The sequence below is a fragment of the Clarias gariepinus genome, chromosome 11, assembly GCF_024256425.1.
Source record: "Clarias gariepinus isolate MV-2021 ecotype Netherlands chromosome 11, CGAR_prim_01v2, whole genome shotgun sequence".
Classification (NCBI taxonomy): Eukaryota; Metazoa; Chordata; class Actinopteri; order Siluriformes; family Clariidae; genus Clarias; species Clarias gariepinus.
The window spans coordinates 30322501-30339874 of NC_071110.1; the positions used below are offsets into that span (position 1 = coordinate 30322501).

The 17374-nt window shown below is 39.5% G+C and overlaps 2 protein-coding genes across 3 annotated transcripts in view; both read left to right on the plus strand.

Annotated features, from left to right (window-relative positions):
* Window positions 1-5484, plus strand: part of gria4a (glutamate receptor, ionotropic, AMPA 4a) — a 64969-nt gene extending 59485 nt beyond the window's left edge. The window contains exons 14-16 of one of the 2 annotated variants that reach the window (XM_053507191.1): window positions 1-69; window positions 3049-3327; window positions 3421-5484. The exon at window positions 1-69 is cut by the window's left edge and continues 46 nt beyond it. In XM_053507191.1, coding sequence (XP_053363166.1) covers window positions 1-69; window positions 3049-3324 — 345 coding nt within the window. In that variant the 3' untranslated portion in view covers window positions 3325-3327; window positions 3421-5484. Of the gene's footprint in view, window positions 70-797; window positions 913-3048; window positions 3328-3420 lie in introns of both variants that reach the window. The other variant, XM_053507192.1, reaches the window with a different exon arrangement.
* Window positions 5485-8977: 3493 nt separating this feature from the next.
* On the plus strand, window positions 8978-15922 carry aasdhppt (aminoadipate-semialdehyde dehydrogenase-phosphopantetheinyl transferase). The gene is made up of 6 exons (XM_053506728.1): window positions 8978-9354; window positions 9908-10136; window positions 10892-11013; window positions 12107-12268; window positions 13357-13425; window positions 13532-15922. The coding sequence occupies exons 1-6, from the start codon at window positions 9211-9213 to the stop codon at window positions 13688-13690; spliced, it is 885 nt and encodes a 294-aa protein (XP_053362703.1). The 5' UTR covers window positions 8978-9210; the 3' UTR covers window positions 13691-15922.
* The last annotated feature ends 1452 nt before the right edge of the window (window positions 15923-17374 follow it).

Genomic DNA, 17374 nt, shown 5'->3' on the forward strand with positions numbered 1-17374 from the left:
TTGGACAAATTGAAAAATAAATGGTGGTACGACAAAGGCGAGTGTGGCAGCGGGGGCGGAGACGCTAAGGTTAGCCACCGTTTGGCGCCCAAAAAAGTGCGCTAACGGAATACAACGTGACGTAAAAGAGACTTCTGCCATGGTGACAGCAAAACATGCACAAAAAAAAAATGTGCGTCGTTCAGGCTCTGGCATGTAGGGGGCGCTGGTGAACAGCCACACTACACATTTCATAGAAAAGTAGCTAGCTAGCTTTTTTAAAAAGCTAAATATCTATAAGTATCTAGCTAGGTAACATAAAACTTGACATCTAGCACAACTTGCTATCTAACATTCAGTGAGCTAATAAACAGGCTAATCCCGTGAACAAAGCTTACTTAGCCAATTTAGCTAACACAAAATTGTGAAGGTTTAAAATGAAAACCAAACCAAACAACCAGGAATATCCCGATTCTGCTACCATTTCACAAAAGTACACTTAGCATAAACGGCTAACAACGCTTGCAAAGAGGACTAAACTGTGTTTATTTCTCTAACATGGCAGAATGTGCCTTTTACTCAGTGACAGAGTGAAGTGTCACACACACATATGTCTGTAGCTCCTACAACCAGCATTCTCGAACACACACACACACACTTAAAACACACTAACACGCACTCCAGGTCATATTTGAGCCCTGCATACATGTGTACTGTGCAACCGTCGCTCTGTCACTTCCTGTTTGTGTGTCCTGTTGTGTATAATAACATAAGATAACATGGCGTGTGATGTTATTTATGTTATTCCCCCGGTGAAGAACCCCAGTAAACCTCGCAGTATTGAAACTGAGTGAAGCAGGAGTCTTAGACAAACTGAAAAACAAGTGGTGGTACGATAAGGGCGAGTGTGGACCCAAGGACTCGGGAAGTAAGGTCAGTCTCCGCGACCACAGGAAACCGAAAAAATGTAATGAACTAGATAATGATTTCCTGAGAGAAATAATAATGTATTAATGAGGAAGAAATAACGGAAAAAAGAAAGAAAGAAAAGATGAAAGAAAAGGGACAAGTGTCTAAATTATTATAAAAGTAATGAAAAGAAAAAGAAAGAAAAAAAGAATAAGTAAAGTACATTTGACATAAATGAATGAAAGAAGGAAAAAGACAAAAAAACTAAATTTAAAGTGTATAAAAGAAAAGCAGAATTATTAAAAGAAAAATGAATAACACTAATAAAGGTGACGCTGCTGATTGGTCAGCTGCTAACACCCCTTATGACATCATCTGCTCGTTGGAATCTAATTGTTTATTTATTTTTTTGTTAGCTTTCCATCATTAGCTATGTTTACATGGACAATATTTCTTCAATCGGATTAAAAGCATTCCAATTAAAGATCCCGTCTTCGCTTTTTACATACACGCTGATCTGATATGATGTGTTTACCTGCTCCAAACATTTAATCAGAATATTATTTTTTTGACATGTAGAAGTGGTCCTGCTCGCTGTGAAGCATTTAATTTGCTGGTAATGTAACAGAAGAAGGAGAAGAAGTATTTTTTCCAGTTTCGTTGTTGGCTTAGGCTACTCCCGCCTTTCTCTTCATAATTAGTTACAAAAATTCCGTCTCGTCTCTGATTGATGTTTTTTATTAAAGTTACTTTTCAGTGAAAATAATTGGTCTTGCTTTACCTTTACGTAAGTAGAGTTTGTCAGTTGCCATATTGAGATTTACTCGCACAAGTAAGAGCATAAAAGTCATTACTTGATTTTTGTTTGTATAATGCAAAATTAATTCATGCATGAATTAGTGCTTGCATTCAAAGTTATGCACATTTGTGTTACTAGTTATTAAAACAAGCAGTATATTACTATTACTGCATTACACATCACTCTCTACTATTGGTCAGATGTGAAATAGGGAGCCAGTCAGTGCTCCTTCCCCTGTGAGTGAGAACTAAACAGAACTGTATTCTCACTAAGTTTACTGATCAGGAATGGAAGTTAAATTTCCTTCCTGGAAACTTGTCATGCTCAGTAAGAATACATTTATCCCAACAAGAGAGAAAGGATCAGGTCAAGTGTTTACACGGCTAATATCCACGTATTAACAGGATTATGAGGTTTACACTCCGCTCTCTCATTCCGATCGAGCCAGATTGAGTCAGACTGAGATGTTTACTCGGTACATAGTGGAATATTACAGTCCATGTAAACACACTTAGTGTGATTTTGTGGGACAAATTAAAATTCATACAATTCCCCCCTCCCCCCAAGACAAAACAATAGAATAGCATGTTAAACTATAATCAAATGACTACCTAAAACATGAAAACTCATAATAAGCACTTTTATTCTCACTAATAAAGAGGCACATGTACAGTACAGTACAGCCAATCGGGTAATTAAAGTGTAAAATGACTTATTACATAAAGCAAAACATATCGTGTGTACTGTCATTATAAAAAGAACAGTAATATTAGATTAATATTTGGAGTAAAAAAAAAATTCTGGTAAAAGTGCAATTTTAAATCTTTTAGCATAAATCTGTAAAGATCCGTGACTATTGTAATCCTGAAGCAGGAACTATTGATTGATTTGTTGAAATATTGGAGTACTGTAGTGTTTTATTAAATCAGAGTATTAAATTTGCCCCATCCCCTGCACTTAGCACATGTTTTTAATTTGCTAATTAAAACATTTATTTATGAATATGAAATATAAACCACATAATACTATAATTTTGGTGTTTTTACAATGTGAACATGATTACATGTATTGGTGTATTAAGAGACATTTTTGTCAAATTAGGCATTTAGTGTTTAAATTAAAAGTTAGTTAACCATAAAAATGTTGAAATGTATATATCAGATGAATATGAGATTGTTTAAATATGAATATAGTGCATAATTTGTTCATTAAAATGCTATGGCTGATATGATAAGTACATTAATAGAAATTAGACCTCTATAAGTTATTATGTGGAACAAAAAAAAACTCTAACTTTCATAACACGTCCCTGACATTTGCATTTCTCCCTCTCTTCCTCCGTCTTCGTGGGCCACTCTCAGGATAAGAGCTCACAGGCGCTGAGCCTGAGCAACGTAGCCGGTGTGTTCTACATCCTGGTCGGCGGGCTCGGGCTCGCCATGCTCGTGGCGCTTGTCGAGTTCTGCTACAAATCACGGGCTGAAGAGAAGAAACGTGCAGATGAGTGGAAGCAGAAACAAGCAGAATCGGCTGAGTTGAACTTCAGTCCGGTGCCGAGTCCGAGCCCGAGTGTGCAGAACTTAGCGACCTACAGGGAAGGGTACAATGTGTACGGCTCGGATGGCATAAAGATCTAGGGGGTAAGAATTAGTCCTTATCTAACATGTAACATGTAAGTGTATAATGTCACATGTTTGTGTTTTGACTCCGCCTCTTATTCCTCTTCATCACAGCCGAAAAAGGGTCGGATTTTATCATCCAATGCCATGGAGTTCCCGTAGCAACCAAAAAAAACCTCACGCTGTGCCTTACGTCACACTCCTTCTGCTGACGACGCCATGCTTCCTGCTCAACCGGACTTTTAAAGGAGCTCTTTATACGGCTTGAAAAGGAGTACAAAAAAACCTACAAACAAACAAAGACGGAGACAGTGCGTCTGTAGGAAAAGAGGTGGAGACGATCAACAGGATTTCTTGACGCCTTAATATAATGACATCATCTTCACCGAAACCCCACCCACTAAGAAAATGTCCAGAAGACCAGAAAACTGTTAGGCTGTATACAGTTCTTGTTGTCTCAACCTGTTTCCATTTATTCAGTTAGGACATATAGTCTCCTGAGAACAATAGCTCTGTCCCAAACGCTAGCATTCCTGGTCAATTGAAGGCTCCATCCCAAGCGCTAGTTTTCCTGACAAGGAAGACGGCAAATCTAAAGCTCTGTGCTAAACACTCAAACATGTCATTATTATATGTTTAATTGGTCATATTGAGTCATACACAGTATGTCAGGGTGTGTGTGTGTGTGTGTGTGTATTATCCATATGAGAATTCACCAGGTTTCGAACTGAAATGCAGTCCTGAGTGCGCTAATCCCATACTCACTAGCAGACTGTTAACTAGCAGATAATCAGCTAGCTGCTTTTTAAAACCACTCTCCTTTATGACACAGCACACACACACACACACACACACACATCTCTGATTGCCCGAACACTTTTATCAAACACTAGCGTTTGGGATGTAGCCAGATGATGCTAAAATACGGTAGCATATTAGCATTGCTAACTAGCAGTTTATTTAAAGCCAGAAAAACACCACATAGTCCCATGGTTAAATATTTGCTATTGGATAAATCATGATCAAAGGGTAAATATTAGTACAAAAAAAATCAAATAAAAAAATGGGAAAGGCATCGCAGGAAGTAGAACATGACGGGCACATACACGCTTTGACCTGATGTAAATAAATGTAGACAGACACAGACTCCACCTGTTTTGGGGTAACAACTCATCGCAATAATGAATATAGGACAACACAAAATATTTTATATGCAGTTGTAAAAAAATAAAATAAATGCATAGAATTATAGAGTCTTACAAACTAAAAGAGCACCACAATGTGTGTGTGTGTGTGTGTGTGTGTGTGAGAGAGAGAGAGAGAGAGAGATCGAGAGTGTGAGCATGAGATTCCATGGTATCTGTTATGTTAACACTTAGACACTGAGTTCTAATACACTTTTCAACACTAGCCCTCCTCATTGAGCGAATCCTCTCAGCCATCTTAAGGACTGTTCCACCGTATCAGCCTTTTGATGTGTTCCTTAGAGCACAACGTACCCAGAAGGCATTACTGAAAAAAAAAAATTAAACACAGCTTCATTTTCAAAATGGCGGATGACTGTAACCCTACGTTTCTAGATTTCACAGATTTGATCCAGAGCATTGCTGATGAAGTGGGAACACATCCTGCATGGGACACCGGTTATATAAAAAAAATTAAAACAAAAAACGATCAAATATCCTTCAAGGGATTTGTTATGAAACCTCATCTGATAGATGTATGCGTTTATTTTTTTAACCGTGTCTCCTCAGGCTCTCTGCCTCCAACACCCCAGACAACTGTAACAAGCGTAAGTCATGTACGAGTTTGACTAATCAAGTCTGAGCAAACCTTACGTTTATTTGCTGGTAATTAGCTAGCTAAATTAGCTAACTAGATATTCTGTTAGTATTATTAATATAACACTACGAATACATGGTTGCATCCTAAGTTGCTCCGGGAGTTTGAACTAAAAATTGGATATTCGATGTTAGCTGGTGAACTAGCTACTGAGGGTACCTCCCGCTGTACTTTAAGCGGGGTGCCCTACTGTAGGTCATTCGTGCTATTAAACAGCCTTTAAAAAGCGTATTGGGACATTGTGTACATGTCCGCACCCTAAAGAAAAAGGTTTTCTGTTTTTTTTTATATATATATAGTTTTTTTCACCCATTTCCATTTGGTTTCAATGTTTGCTCAAGAGGTATAAATAAACATGAATAAAGAATAATTTGAATAATAAAACACAAATTTGCAAAAATTGTGTAAAATCTGATGTTGCTGGTGTTATGATATTACCAAGAAGGTAAAGTATCTTAATTGCTTTCTGAGATAACTTTTTTAAAGTGATTAACTAGAGATCTGGCGACTTTTTGGACAGAGTTTATCTGCTTCCTCACCATGAGGCGACCGTCTTGGTGGCCGGCCAATTTTGGCAACTATTTTCACTTGAAAGTAACAAATTCCTGGTGAAAAGTGACGTAAATTGCCAACTTGCATGTTGATTACATTATCATGCATTATTCACATGGCAGCTCGCAGCAGGAATAATAGCACAGAGTGACATATGGAAATTTTGGCCGATATTACTTTGCAATATTATTCAAAATAAACATGAAATAAATCATGAGTGGAACCAGCCATCACACTGATATACTCAAAATGAACAGTTGCTATTAGCTGTTTTTTAAACCATGGAAGAATTGTGTCCAGTCCAGCAGTAATGTTGTTATGATCTTCTCTTATAAAAATATACATAAAGGAAAGTGGAACAACAAAAGGTTATTTACCTTTTTTTACTTAATTTACTAAATAAAGTAAATTCATTCTGACAGAGTAATCTGTTTGGATGAGAGCCCTTCCACAAGTGATGATGTAGAGCACAACAGCACTGGCATGTATAACTATATACATCATTTAGAGTCACGGCTGCTATTTGGCTCTGTCAGTCGCGGTTACTTAGTTCCGCCAGTCATGGAAGGATACGTGTTGGTGGAGAAAAATAACTGGATAAATAAAGAAACTAATCATAATCTGTTGATAATAAATGCTTGTGAAAGTGTTGTATAAAAGCAATATTGCAGTCAGGGTTGTTCTATTGTGTTAAATATTGTTCAGTACTCACAGTGCTGATATTCAGTACAACAGCACAACCGCTTGTGTGATATTGCTTAAATATGATGTTTAATATAAGTTATGATATATGTAATTACTTTTTATTATTTTTGCAAATGTATATTTTATTATTTGGTATTATATTATGCAACGGTGGATTCACATGAAAAAAAAATAGGCAAATTAACAAAGAATGACAAGAATGGAGAGGATTTGGAAGGAGTATATTATATACTCAAACTATAATAAGGAACTGGACTCCATTTTAACTTAAACACATTACAGTCTTACACCGTATGATGCAGATCAACCCCTGCTATCCGTTATCACCGAGATGAGGATGGGTTCCCTGTTGAGTCTGGTTCCTCTCAAGGTTTCTTCCTATTACCATCTCAGGGAGTTTTTCCTTGCCACTGTCACCGTCGTCCTCAGCTTGCTCATCAGGGACAGTCTTATCATTTTGATTCATACACATTCACATCTCTTACAAACTTAAATAATTATTTTAATGGTGTAAAGCTGCTTTGCGACAATGTCAATTGTTAAAAGTGCTACACTAATAAAATTTAATTGAATCAAATATTAGATGGACAGTGCAGTTAGGACAGTTTGGGCCAGATTAAGATGGTTTGGACATGAGCAGAGGATGGATGAGGGGTGTATTGGGAAAAGAAAGTTAGAGATGGAGCTGCCAGGCAGGCAGAGATGAGGAAGAGCCAAAAGGAGGTTTATGGATGTGGTGAGGGAGGACACGCAGGAGGTCGGAGTGACAAAGGAAGGTGTGGTAGACAGAGTCAGATGGAGATAAATGGTCCGCTGTGGCGACCCTTAATGTAAGCAGCTAAAAAAAGAAAAGGAATTAAAACAAAGAAGGAGCTCCCCAAGCAAATGGGGATTGGTTATTAGTCATTGTGAGTATGCACAGTATATTCTTGTCTGTGCCACCTGGCAGTGCTGTTGGTTCGACACGCTGTTTCTCTCCCTCGCTTACTGACCAGAGTAGAAATCTTTTTAATCATTTAGCAAAAGCATTCCTACATCTGGCAAGTAAGACTGCACCCTCACAGGCAAGAGAAAATAGCTAAACTTTGTCCAAAAATCACTAGTCGATTTGTCAATAGTTTTTTGGGGGGAGAAAAGTCTCTAAAGGGTTGGTAAAGGTCATGAAATCTAGCAACAGAGTCGTTATGTTGGCGACCCCGGTTGTAAAACAGCAAATTAGTTAGTAAGTGAATTAAAAAAAATGTTCAATGTTGATGGTGTCCACTATAAGGCTGTAGCGCGGCTCATTGGGTCGTACTTGGATGGAAGACCGCCTGGGAATACCAGGTACAGTAAGCTTTTCATGTGCATCTGCAAAGTATCTTCTTTTATAAGCTTTTTTATAAGTATATTTTTTTAGCTTTCACAATATAATTTCAACACAAACACACTATGGTGAGACGCTTCTAACAAAATCAAAGATGAAGCAAACAAATTACCAGAAAACTCTTCTAATCACTAAATAGTCTTCTATTGTTTTTAATTATGTTTATGCAACTTTCTTGGAATTAATTTTCTCATTCGTCTTGACTGATGGCTTATGGCATCTACACAACAAGAAAGAAGTCCAGTTGACATGACTGAGCTTTCAAATAATCACCTGGTTGACTGACAACCTTTACACACAAGCCTTATGGCAGTGTTCCCCAAAGAGTGGGCTGCAACAAAAATAGTGGGCCACAAAGGTACTGTAGGTGGGCTACATGAGACTATTTACAATAATTAAATAAAAGTTGTTGGGTTGTTGGTTTTTTTTTTTACATTATAAATGTTTTTTTTTTGTTCAGATGTGTCTTACCGTAGTGTGTTTGTGTTGCACCTAACCCACCCCATTCAGCTTCTGAGAGTGGATGAGATCAGTCTTGTCAGGATGGTCTGACCATAAATCTGCCCATTTATAGTTTATATCGTTTACTTTTTCGATTCGCTCATTTCCTTATTTTCTGTCGTATGGCTAACTTTGTTAAATTATTTTTTTAACTTTATAAAATTGCCATATTACGCATTCTGAGCCTACAGATTTCTTCTCACAATCATAGAAATGCAACACACACTCTTTTATGTTCTGTGTAAATGGGGAACCGACACTGGCTTTAAGTCTGACTTGTTCCAAGCTATGTTTATTTCTCTTGTAAAATCAAAGTTAAGTCGGACAATTGGTTATGCGTTAGTTTTTTATTATTTGAAAATGTTAAATAGTAACTTGTTAGTTATTTGGTTCCTAATATAAACAAGTAATAACTGTGTACTTTTTAAAATGTTTGTTTAAAACGAGTGAAAATCTTTAATATGACTTGGGAACCGTTTTTATATAACACAGCCCTTCAACGCGCGTGGATTAAAACTAAAATTTAAATTTGAATTTAGAGTCATAATCAAACGGTCCTAACGGTTTGGAACCCCGTCGCCATGGCAAACAAGGACTTGCGTCGACTGCAGCGCTGTAGTGAGCCCTCGAGCGGTTTAATTCAAACGCGCCCGCTGTTTGGCCCCGCCTTTTAGAGAAACGCTTCCGGGTTTGATACTGCGCATGTGCAGACAGACACGAGCAGTTTATCCGTCGACAGGTTTGGCACTGTAATAAATAATAAAACAACAGCTGGAATTAATCTCGTGTGTCTAGATATGTTTAATGCCATGGGATGGAAGCAGTCAGATCGGGAATTAACATGCACGTGTGAATTTATAAAATAATAATAATAATAATAAAAAGAAGGAAAAGAAAACGTGCGGACACAGGACGTGAACACAACTGCGACGCGGCTCATGGAGGGCGCGCGCTGGGCGTTCCGGTGCGGCACGTGGAGCCCGAGCCGGGCCGACTGGCTGCTGTGCGCGCGCTGTGTTCAACCGGAGGAGAGAGAGCGGATCGGTGGGTTTGTGTTCGCCAAAGACTCCAAAGCAGCCATGGTGAGATAATTATCCTCATCATAATACATCCTGTCTTTTTGTTTGTTTGGCTTGACAAGACCACGTGACTTCTGTTTGTCTAACATCGTGAGGTATCGTTTAAACGTTCCGAGGTAGTTTTGTAACTCGCCAGCAGGTGGCAGCACAAGCCTGCACGCACACTAACAGGGAGCAGCGACCTTCATAAGTCAGTGTGCCAAATGGCATCGTTCTGTGTACATGGGAGCTGAGCTACTGGTGCTGTTCTGATCCTGTGTGTTACCCTGTTTGCTATTTCATCAAGGACAGCAAGTTAGGACAAAGAGCCAATATGAAATTCCGAGTGAAAGAAAGTAATTTGAGGTGCTTTGAGTGGCAAGCGTGCTTCAAGAGTGACAGAACATCACTGGAAGAAGACGAGATATCAGAAAGATCTTCAACCCGAAACCATTCTGCAACCTAACCTAATCTCAAAGCCTTTTGATACTCCCTTGTAACTGTATCTCTGTCTGTGTATTTATCTGTTTGCTTATAGTATTATTACCCAGGTGGTATCGTGTGTGTGTGTTTTAAGGCTGGGCGTCTGCTGATCAGGAAGCTGGTGTGTGAAAAGATGGGTCTGCCCTGGAACGGGTTCCGTTTGGACAGGACGCCCCGGGGGAAGCCCTACCTGGGCCACCCTTTGTCTGCCTCAGGCTCCGCCCCCTGGAGTTTCAACATCTCTCACCAGGGTGACTTTGCCGTGCTGGCGGCCGAACGTGGGAGGCAGGTGGGAGTGGACGTGATGAAGACCACCAGACCAGGTAACAGCCTGGAGACCCAGGTGTGTGTGTGAGTGTTGCATCATAACGCCACTCCTTATTAGCAGAAGAATAGCTGATGGAAACCCACGTGATATCTGGAACTTGTTTCATAGACGTGAAATTCAATAACGTGAAATGTAGTTATCACTGGTTAGAAATAATATTTCAGCATACACTGTCAGAAGAAACATTATCTAAATATAAACATGAACCATTACACAGACTAAACTGATACCACTTTTAGGACACATGCTGTGTTCATTTTTATATTTTATTAGAAACATTCTATCCTTCCCTAGTGACGGGGAGGAATTGGCTACAACTTATATTGGGGAGAAAATTGGAAAAACCCTAAAAAATATAAAAAAAAATAAAAAAAAAAAAATTTAGCATTGTCTTTCTTTGTAAATGAAAGTGTAACAAGTAAGTGTTTGTGTATACTGTATATATATAAACATTTCAATCAGTAATGATCAAATATTCAGACTTAATGGAGTGGTTATAATGATAAAAAGGATTATGTTAGCTATAAAAATTAAATCATGATGATTAATTATTTTAGTGTTATTATTATTAATAATTATTACTGTGCAATTTCTTTTTTGGCCACTGGGTGTCAGTGTAAGTCCACAGTGACTTTCTCTAAGCAATCAAGCCAGATCCCATTTAACTCATGTCTGTTTCCCTTATAAGGAAAGTTAACCCTGATGATGATGATGATAAAAGTGGGTTGTGTGTGTGTGTATGTATGTAAGGTAGCAGCTCTGTACAGGATTTCTTCCACATTATGAAGCGTCAGTTCACCGATTACGAATGGCGGACCATCACGTCTGCGCAGTCCGACTGGGACCAGCTGCACCTCTTCTACAGACACTGGGTAACCATGGCAACACACAGATAATTGTCATTGCGTCTTCGTTCCTCGTCATTGATTATCGTGTGACGCCAAACCGTAAAATTGCTGCCATTTTAAACCCCGAATGGGAGACTGAGTGAAACGCTGCTGTTGAGTCGTTATGAGGATTCGTTCTTTATTTAAAATAATAATCAGCTACGTTAATCTATCTCACTATTTACACTAGTTCATACTGCAACAGAACAATTATGTAATTAATTAGGCAAAAATAAATAAGGTTTAATAGATTATAGAGCGACAGGGATTGAGTGTGTGGACATCAGTGACACCTAGTGGCCATAATTGGTAGTAAAATGTGCCAAGTAACACATTTTAAGTGTCCTCGCAGTGGTTACAGTAAACAAAACTGTTGTTCTATGTATATTTGCTTCATCTCCAACAAGAACCACTGAGTGTTATTCACCATTGCTTGTTGTACCAAAAGACTCGCCAGTGAGTGGCAAAGAGACTTGACTCAGAAGCTTAAATCAGGGTAACACTTCAGCTCCCCTGCGCTGGCTAACTACGACTTGAGTAACAATACTGCTGGCCTTTGCTGTGCAGTACCACTAGCGGCCACTTGGTGTCAGTGTGGCTCACTCATCTGATGTTGCTGAACTTGTTGTGTTGTGTAAGAAATTATTGTAAAAGCATTTTTACACAAACAAATACTAAAACCTCACGTCCAGTTAGTGAGCTTGGATGCGTTTCTTAAATGTCCTGGAGGAAAATGGAGAAAAAATAGTTTGTAGCTTAATTTCTAGAAACCGTAGCAATTTAAAAGAGCGATTACTTGTATGTCATGAGATAATTGTGCGTGTGTGTGTGTGTGTGTGTGTGTGTGATCCAAAACTGAGTTACATGCTGATTGTTCTCATGCTGATCACTGTTGCCATGGTAACGTGATATCATCACTCTCGCACATGACTCAGTGATGGGAGTGTGGTGTTGTCTCAAACACTCTCTCTCTCTCACAAACACACACACACACACACACACATGAAGAGCGATCTATTGATCAGGATATCAGGTATTTAGAATGATGTGTGTGTGTGTGTGTGTGTGTGTGTGGTAGGCACTTAAGGAAAGCTTCATTAAAGCGATTGGCTCTGGGCTCGGCTTCAACCTTCAGAGGGCGGAGTTTCACATTTCACCCAATCAGATGCAGGAAGGGCGTGTCTTCTGCCGGACCAAGTTGCACCTGGATGAGGAGGAGGAGGAAGACTGGACATTTGAGGTGAGAAACGAGAGAGAGAGAGACTGATAAGAGGTAGAACAGGGTCATTTTATCATAAAATGCATGAGAAATTGAAACACACCACACACACACACACACACACACACACACAAACTATATGTAATAACGATAAACTGCACTCTGTGTGTCAGTCTCGGGTATTTAATGCTCTCATTACCTCAACGCCACTACTGGAACTGTCAATCATTGAGTAACCCCGCCCCCTTTGCGACAGCGCAAGAATATTAAACTGGCATCTTATTCGATTTTAATACATTGAATAGGAGTGAAGGACAGCACACGCAAACACACACTTGTCCAGTCGATTTTTAAATAACAAACCACGTGAAATAAATCCCCATGTTGAAACAAAACGTACATTTCCTTTTAATAATCGTTGGGATCAAGTCATTTATACAGGATGCGAAACAGGATTCTCAAAAGCTGCACACAAGTTTTTACTCTCGAGAAAATTCATCATCATGTAAAACCCTTCTGTCTATCAAACATCCTGTATTTGACTGTAATACTCGAGTTATTCTGTTGAGACTTAAAAAAAAAAAGGTTTTAAACAAGTAAAACCAAATTTATTTTTAAAGTTCTTAGAGAAAAAAATATCGAATAACAAAAACTGACTCTCGCAATGAATATCGAAGCTGTTATGGTGTCGAAAAGGAAAGAAATAAAGACACTTCCCCAGAGCAGAGAAGTGGGGTGTTTTTTTCTCTGTGTGTGTGAGAGAGTCATGTGAATGTGACACATTGCACCCTTCTATCCCTCCTTCATGATGACAAGAGAAAACATCAGCTCCATCTCCTGCTGTGACGCTCCCTTCTGTCTGCTGGGGAACACGTCCGCATCTCTCTCCTCCATCTGCTTCCCTCTTTCTCCGCATCCTCTCTTCACTTCTCGTTGTGTACAGACAGGCCATGGTCCCAATGACTCTTGTCACCTCTTTTCCGTTATGAAATGTAACGATTGAATCAGCCTTGAGTTGGTTTCTGCGACACACTTTGATCATTTTTTTTTTTAGACAATCGGTATGATACAATTTGCTATTTCAACCTGTCCCATTCTGTCCTTCACAGGAATGTTTGTTGGACGAGCATCATCACGTCGCCGTGGCGCTGGGAAGACCCGACGGCTCCGACCAGAACGTGAGCTCAGACAGCTGACGCACGTGTTGTTTTAGCTGAGGGTTTAAGAAACAACAAAGCACAATCTTGTTTCACGTGGGAATTTTTTTTTTGTACGTTCCCACAGGATGCTGGGAATCCCGGAGAGGCCAGATGCCTGGGGTTCACCGTCCTGAGCTTCGATGAGCTGATGGCGGAGGCCACGCCCCTTTCAGATGAGGACCCCGACCACTGGGAGAGCTTTAGGAGGAAACAGGAGGCACCGCTGCGACAGAGTGAAGGATAGGGCGAGTTTGTGGGGTGTAAATTTTAGGCTTCATTACAGAACATTATGGTCGGAATAAATCAGGAGTGTGTTCCTGTCTCACAGCCAGCGGTCCAGGGGTTGAGTCCCAATCCGGTCCAGGATAAAGTGATTATTGGGAAGGAATGTATAAATACAGTGCAGGGGAAAGGTATTTAATTCCTGATGATTTAATTTATTAAGAGGGAAAAAGCTGTCCAAACTTGACTGGCCCTGTGTGAAAAAGTAATTGCCCCCTAAACCTAATAAATGGTTGCGCCACTCTTGGCGGCAACAACTGCAGTGAATCATGGCAAAGACGTTTTCAAGGCACTGAATGTGTGTGTGGATGTGTAATAAACCAAGGCTGCTGAGTGTCATGTGACTCTTGGTTCAGTTTCTGTCCTTCCCTGCATTCCATCCTGTTTCTTCCTTTCTCAGATCTCTCTCTCTCTATCTCTCCTACTTGCTCGTTCTTTCTCTCCAACACTGCATCTGTCTCCCTCCATCTGTCTTACTCAGCCTCTCTCGCCTTGCTTTCTTTTGTCGCCTCCTTTTGACATTTAAGCAAAAACTGCGGTGTGTGTTTTTCTCTGTTGACTTTTCGTGCCTTTGTGTTTCTCTTCCAACACACATACACACACACACACAGTGCATGTAGTCATGAGAGTCAAAGACACACACACACACAGAGATACGAGTTTGCAAAAAGGGGTCCCACCAAGACAGTAAAGTGTGTGTGTATGCATTCTCGTGTGTGTTTTTCCCACCTTTTTTCTTCTCCCGTGAAAAACACTTTCCCGCGTTACCACGGCAGCACAGCCTGTTACACCGACGTGACTGGAACGCACGGTGTTAGCCAACTGAGCTAATCTAATACAGACTGACCGAGAGTGAGTGATAGTGTGGTGCAGATTGAGTGAGTATCGATGCGTGTCGAGGCGCGTTTCCCTGAAGGCCACGCACTTTCTACCGCGCTCACTTAACACTTAAGCATGCGCAAGCACACACAGTCTGAGTGGTGTATCTGTCTGCAGTACTGTCTGGTTTATTAGAAAACCCTGTAAACCTTCTTATCAAGCAGTCATGCAGAGACGGGTCACGCTCTCCTGACCTCATCACACGTCAGAACCAGAGGCACATGCAATCGTCTAGGGCTTTCAAAGACTGGAGCAAAAACATCCAGTGTGTTTTGTGTTTATGGGAATTTTTGACGAGAAGGCCTGGCTCACGGTCTCCACTCTTTATTCATCCCAAAGGTGTTCTATAGGGTTGAGGCCAGGACTCTGTACAGGTCAGTCAAGTTCTTCTACACCTAACTTGCTCATCCATGGACCAAGCTTTGTGCACTGGTGCGTAGTCATGTTGAAACTAGTGTGGGGTTGTTTTTCAGGAGTTGGCCTCGGCCAACCTTAGTAAAAGGAACTTTTATTGCTTCAGCGTACCAAGACATTTTAGACAATTTTATGCTCCCAACTTTGTGGGAACAGTTCGGGGACGACTGAAGCTGTTATAGCTGAAAAGGTGGGCCAACATCATATTAAACCCTGTGGATTAGGAATTAGTTCATATGCATGTGAAGGCAGGCGAACTAATACTTTTGGCAATGTACTGTATTTCCTCAAACTTTCATAATTTATTTCCATAATTTTTTTGACCATTGTTAAAAGCATTAGAGAAATAAAACTGAATTAAATGGAAACGAAAAATGCTTTGGCAATAATTTAGTTCTTAACTATTTCTTTTTTTTCTTTTTTGGAGAAAGATGAGTTGTGCCAAGCGCACCAAACACAGTGAAGCATAGTGGTGGGAGCATCTTGATATGAGGCTGCTTATTTAAAAACGCTATTGTGGTATAAATCATGAAACAGAATTTTCGGAGAAGATTAAACATGTTTTAACAATACACTAAAAACGCCTAGCCAATCTCCTAACTGGAATCCCACTGTTATTGGAAAAAACATTTACCTGAACCTTAGTGATTTGTGGAGGATCTGCTAAGACGATTGGGTTGAAATTAAACCACAGTGCTGTAAATATCTAATTCCTTTCACAGGGATCCTAAAATTATGATTGCCAACAACACCTATGCGAGAAATGTTAATTTGTAGTGTCTGAATGTTTCTTATTCCACTTATTTCCTTAGTATCTTTTTATGTTACTGGTTATGCTTGTTCATTTAGGCTTTGATGTTCAGAATTATAGAAATAACTGCAAATCACTGTGTGTAAAAATGTAAAGTGAATACAGTAAGTATGCTCTGGAACTATATATATCATAAAAATAAAAGTGTCTAAATACTTAATTCACCTCACTGTCTTGTTTCTGAATATCTTAGAACGTATACTGTTGGAACAGCAAGGCCAATATGGGTTTGATATCAACAAGCTATGATAAGAATGTTAGCTCATTGTAAGATATTTACATCTATATGTGTTAATACTGTAAGTTTCGTGTAAGCGAAAAAATTTTCAAGTAATCTAAAATTTTGGAACATGCTTGACAGGTGTTTCTTATTGCCAAGTTGAGATTACGGGGGAAACTTCAATTAAATTAAACCAACGTAGAAGTGCCAAAACATGCAGATCCTCAAATATCTTCTAGGAAGGGCCTTCATGTTAAAATGCTTAACTTTACAACAGAAATAAACATGTTTACAGCCTGGTAAAAACCAGGATAAACTAACATCGAGACCAGAGAGCTGCCTATTGGAGATTGGCTGTTTTTAAGCTGACAGTAAGGGCGACATGCATCAACGCCATTGCAAAACCATTGAGCATAGCCAATACAACAATTTTGACTGTCCTAAAAAAGAAAAAAACTTCTGGCGTGTTAAGCCAGACATTAAACAGGTCAACCAAGAGCAGACATACAGTGCTTTCTGCCAATTTACAGAGAAATACATCCAGTCTAATTGGAGGGGACTTCATAATGCAGCAAGACAAGACCCAAAACACTTGCTACACAACAAAGGAGTTCATCATCAGGGGAAAACAATGAAAGGTTTGAGACTGGCCAAATGAATCACCAGACTTTAACACAATTGAGCAGTGCTTCACCTCTTAAAGAAGGAAAAGGATAGATGATGAATGCAACTGTTTGGTAAATACTCTGTTCATTGGATTACTGGCTTAATAGACATAAAACCAAATATTAAGTGATGGTTTGTTTGTTTGTTTTTTTACTTAAATGTTACTTTCATTTCCTTTCCTAATTGGCACGACAGTGGTGTACCTTGCCTAAGCCCATAGTTACCTGGGATAAGCTCTAGGATCCCTGCAACCCTGTACAGGATAAGCAGAATGGATGAATGAATGAATAAACAATGAGGATGATGAGCAGTGATCAGTTCCAATAGTTTTGCTCACCTAAAAATTAGGTGGTCTGCCACCATGGGTGTCATGTTCTAAAGTTATTTAACACATTTAGTCTTTAGACAATTAGGAAATTTTATTTTTTATCAGTTATGCTACTTATATTAATCTTCTCAAACCCAAACATCTTCATTGTACAGCAAAAGCAAGAGAATTGGCCTTGCTGTTCCAATATTTTTGAAGGCGACTTTGAGCCCTCTGTCGTTCTTTGATCGGTTTATTCGTGCTGCTTTAGAAGATTCTGGATCTATGATCTTGGAACAAAAGTCTGTCTGGGTTGTGAAAATGTTCTGCCGTTCACGAAGGAGCGCAT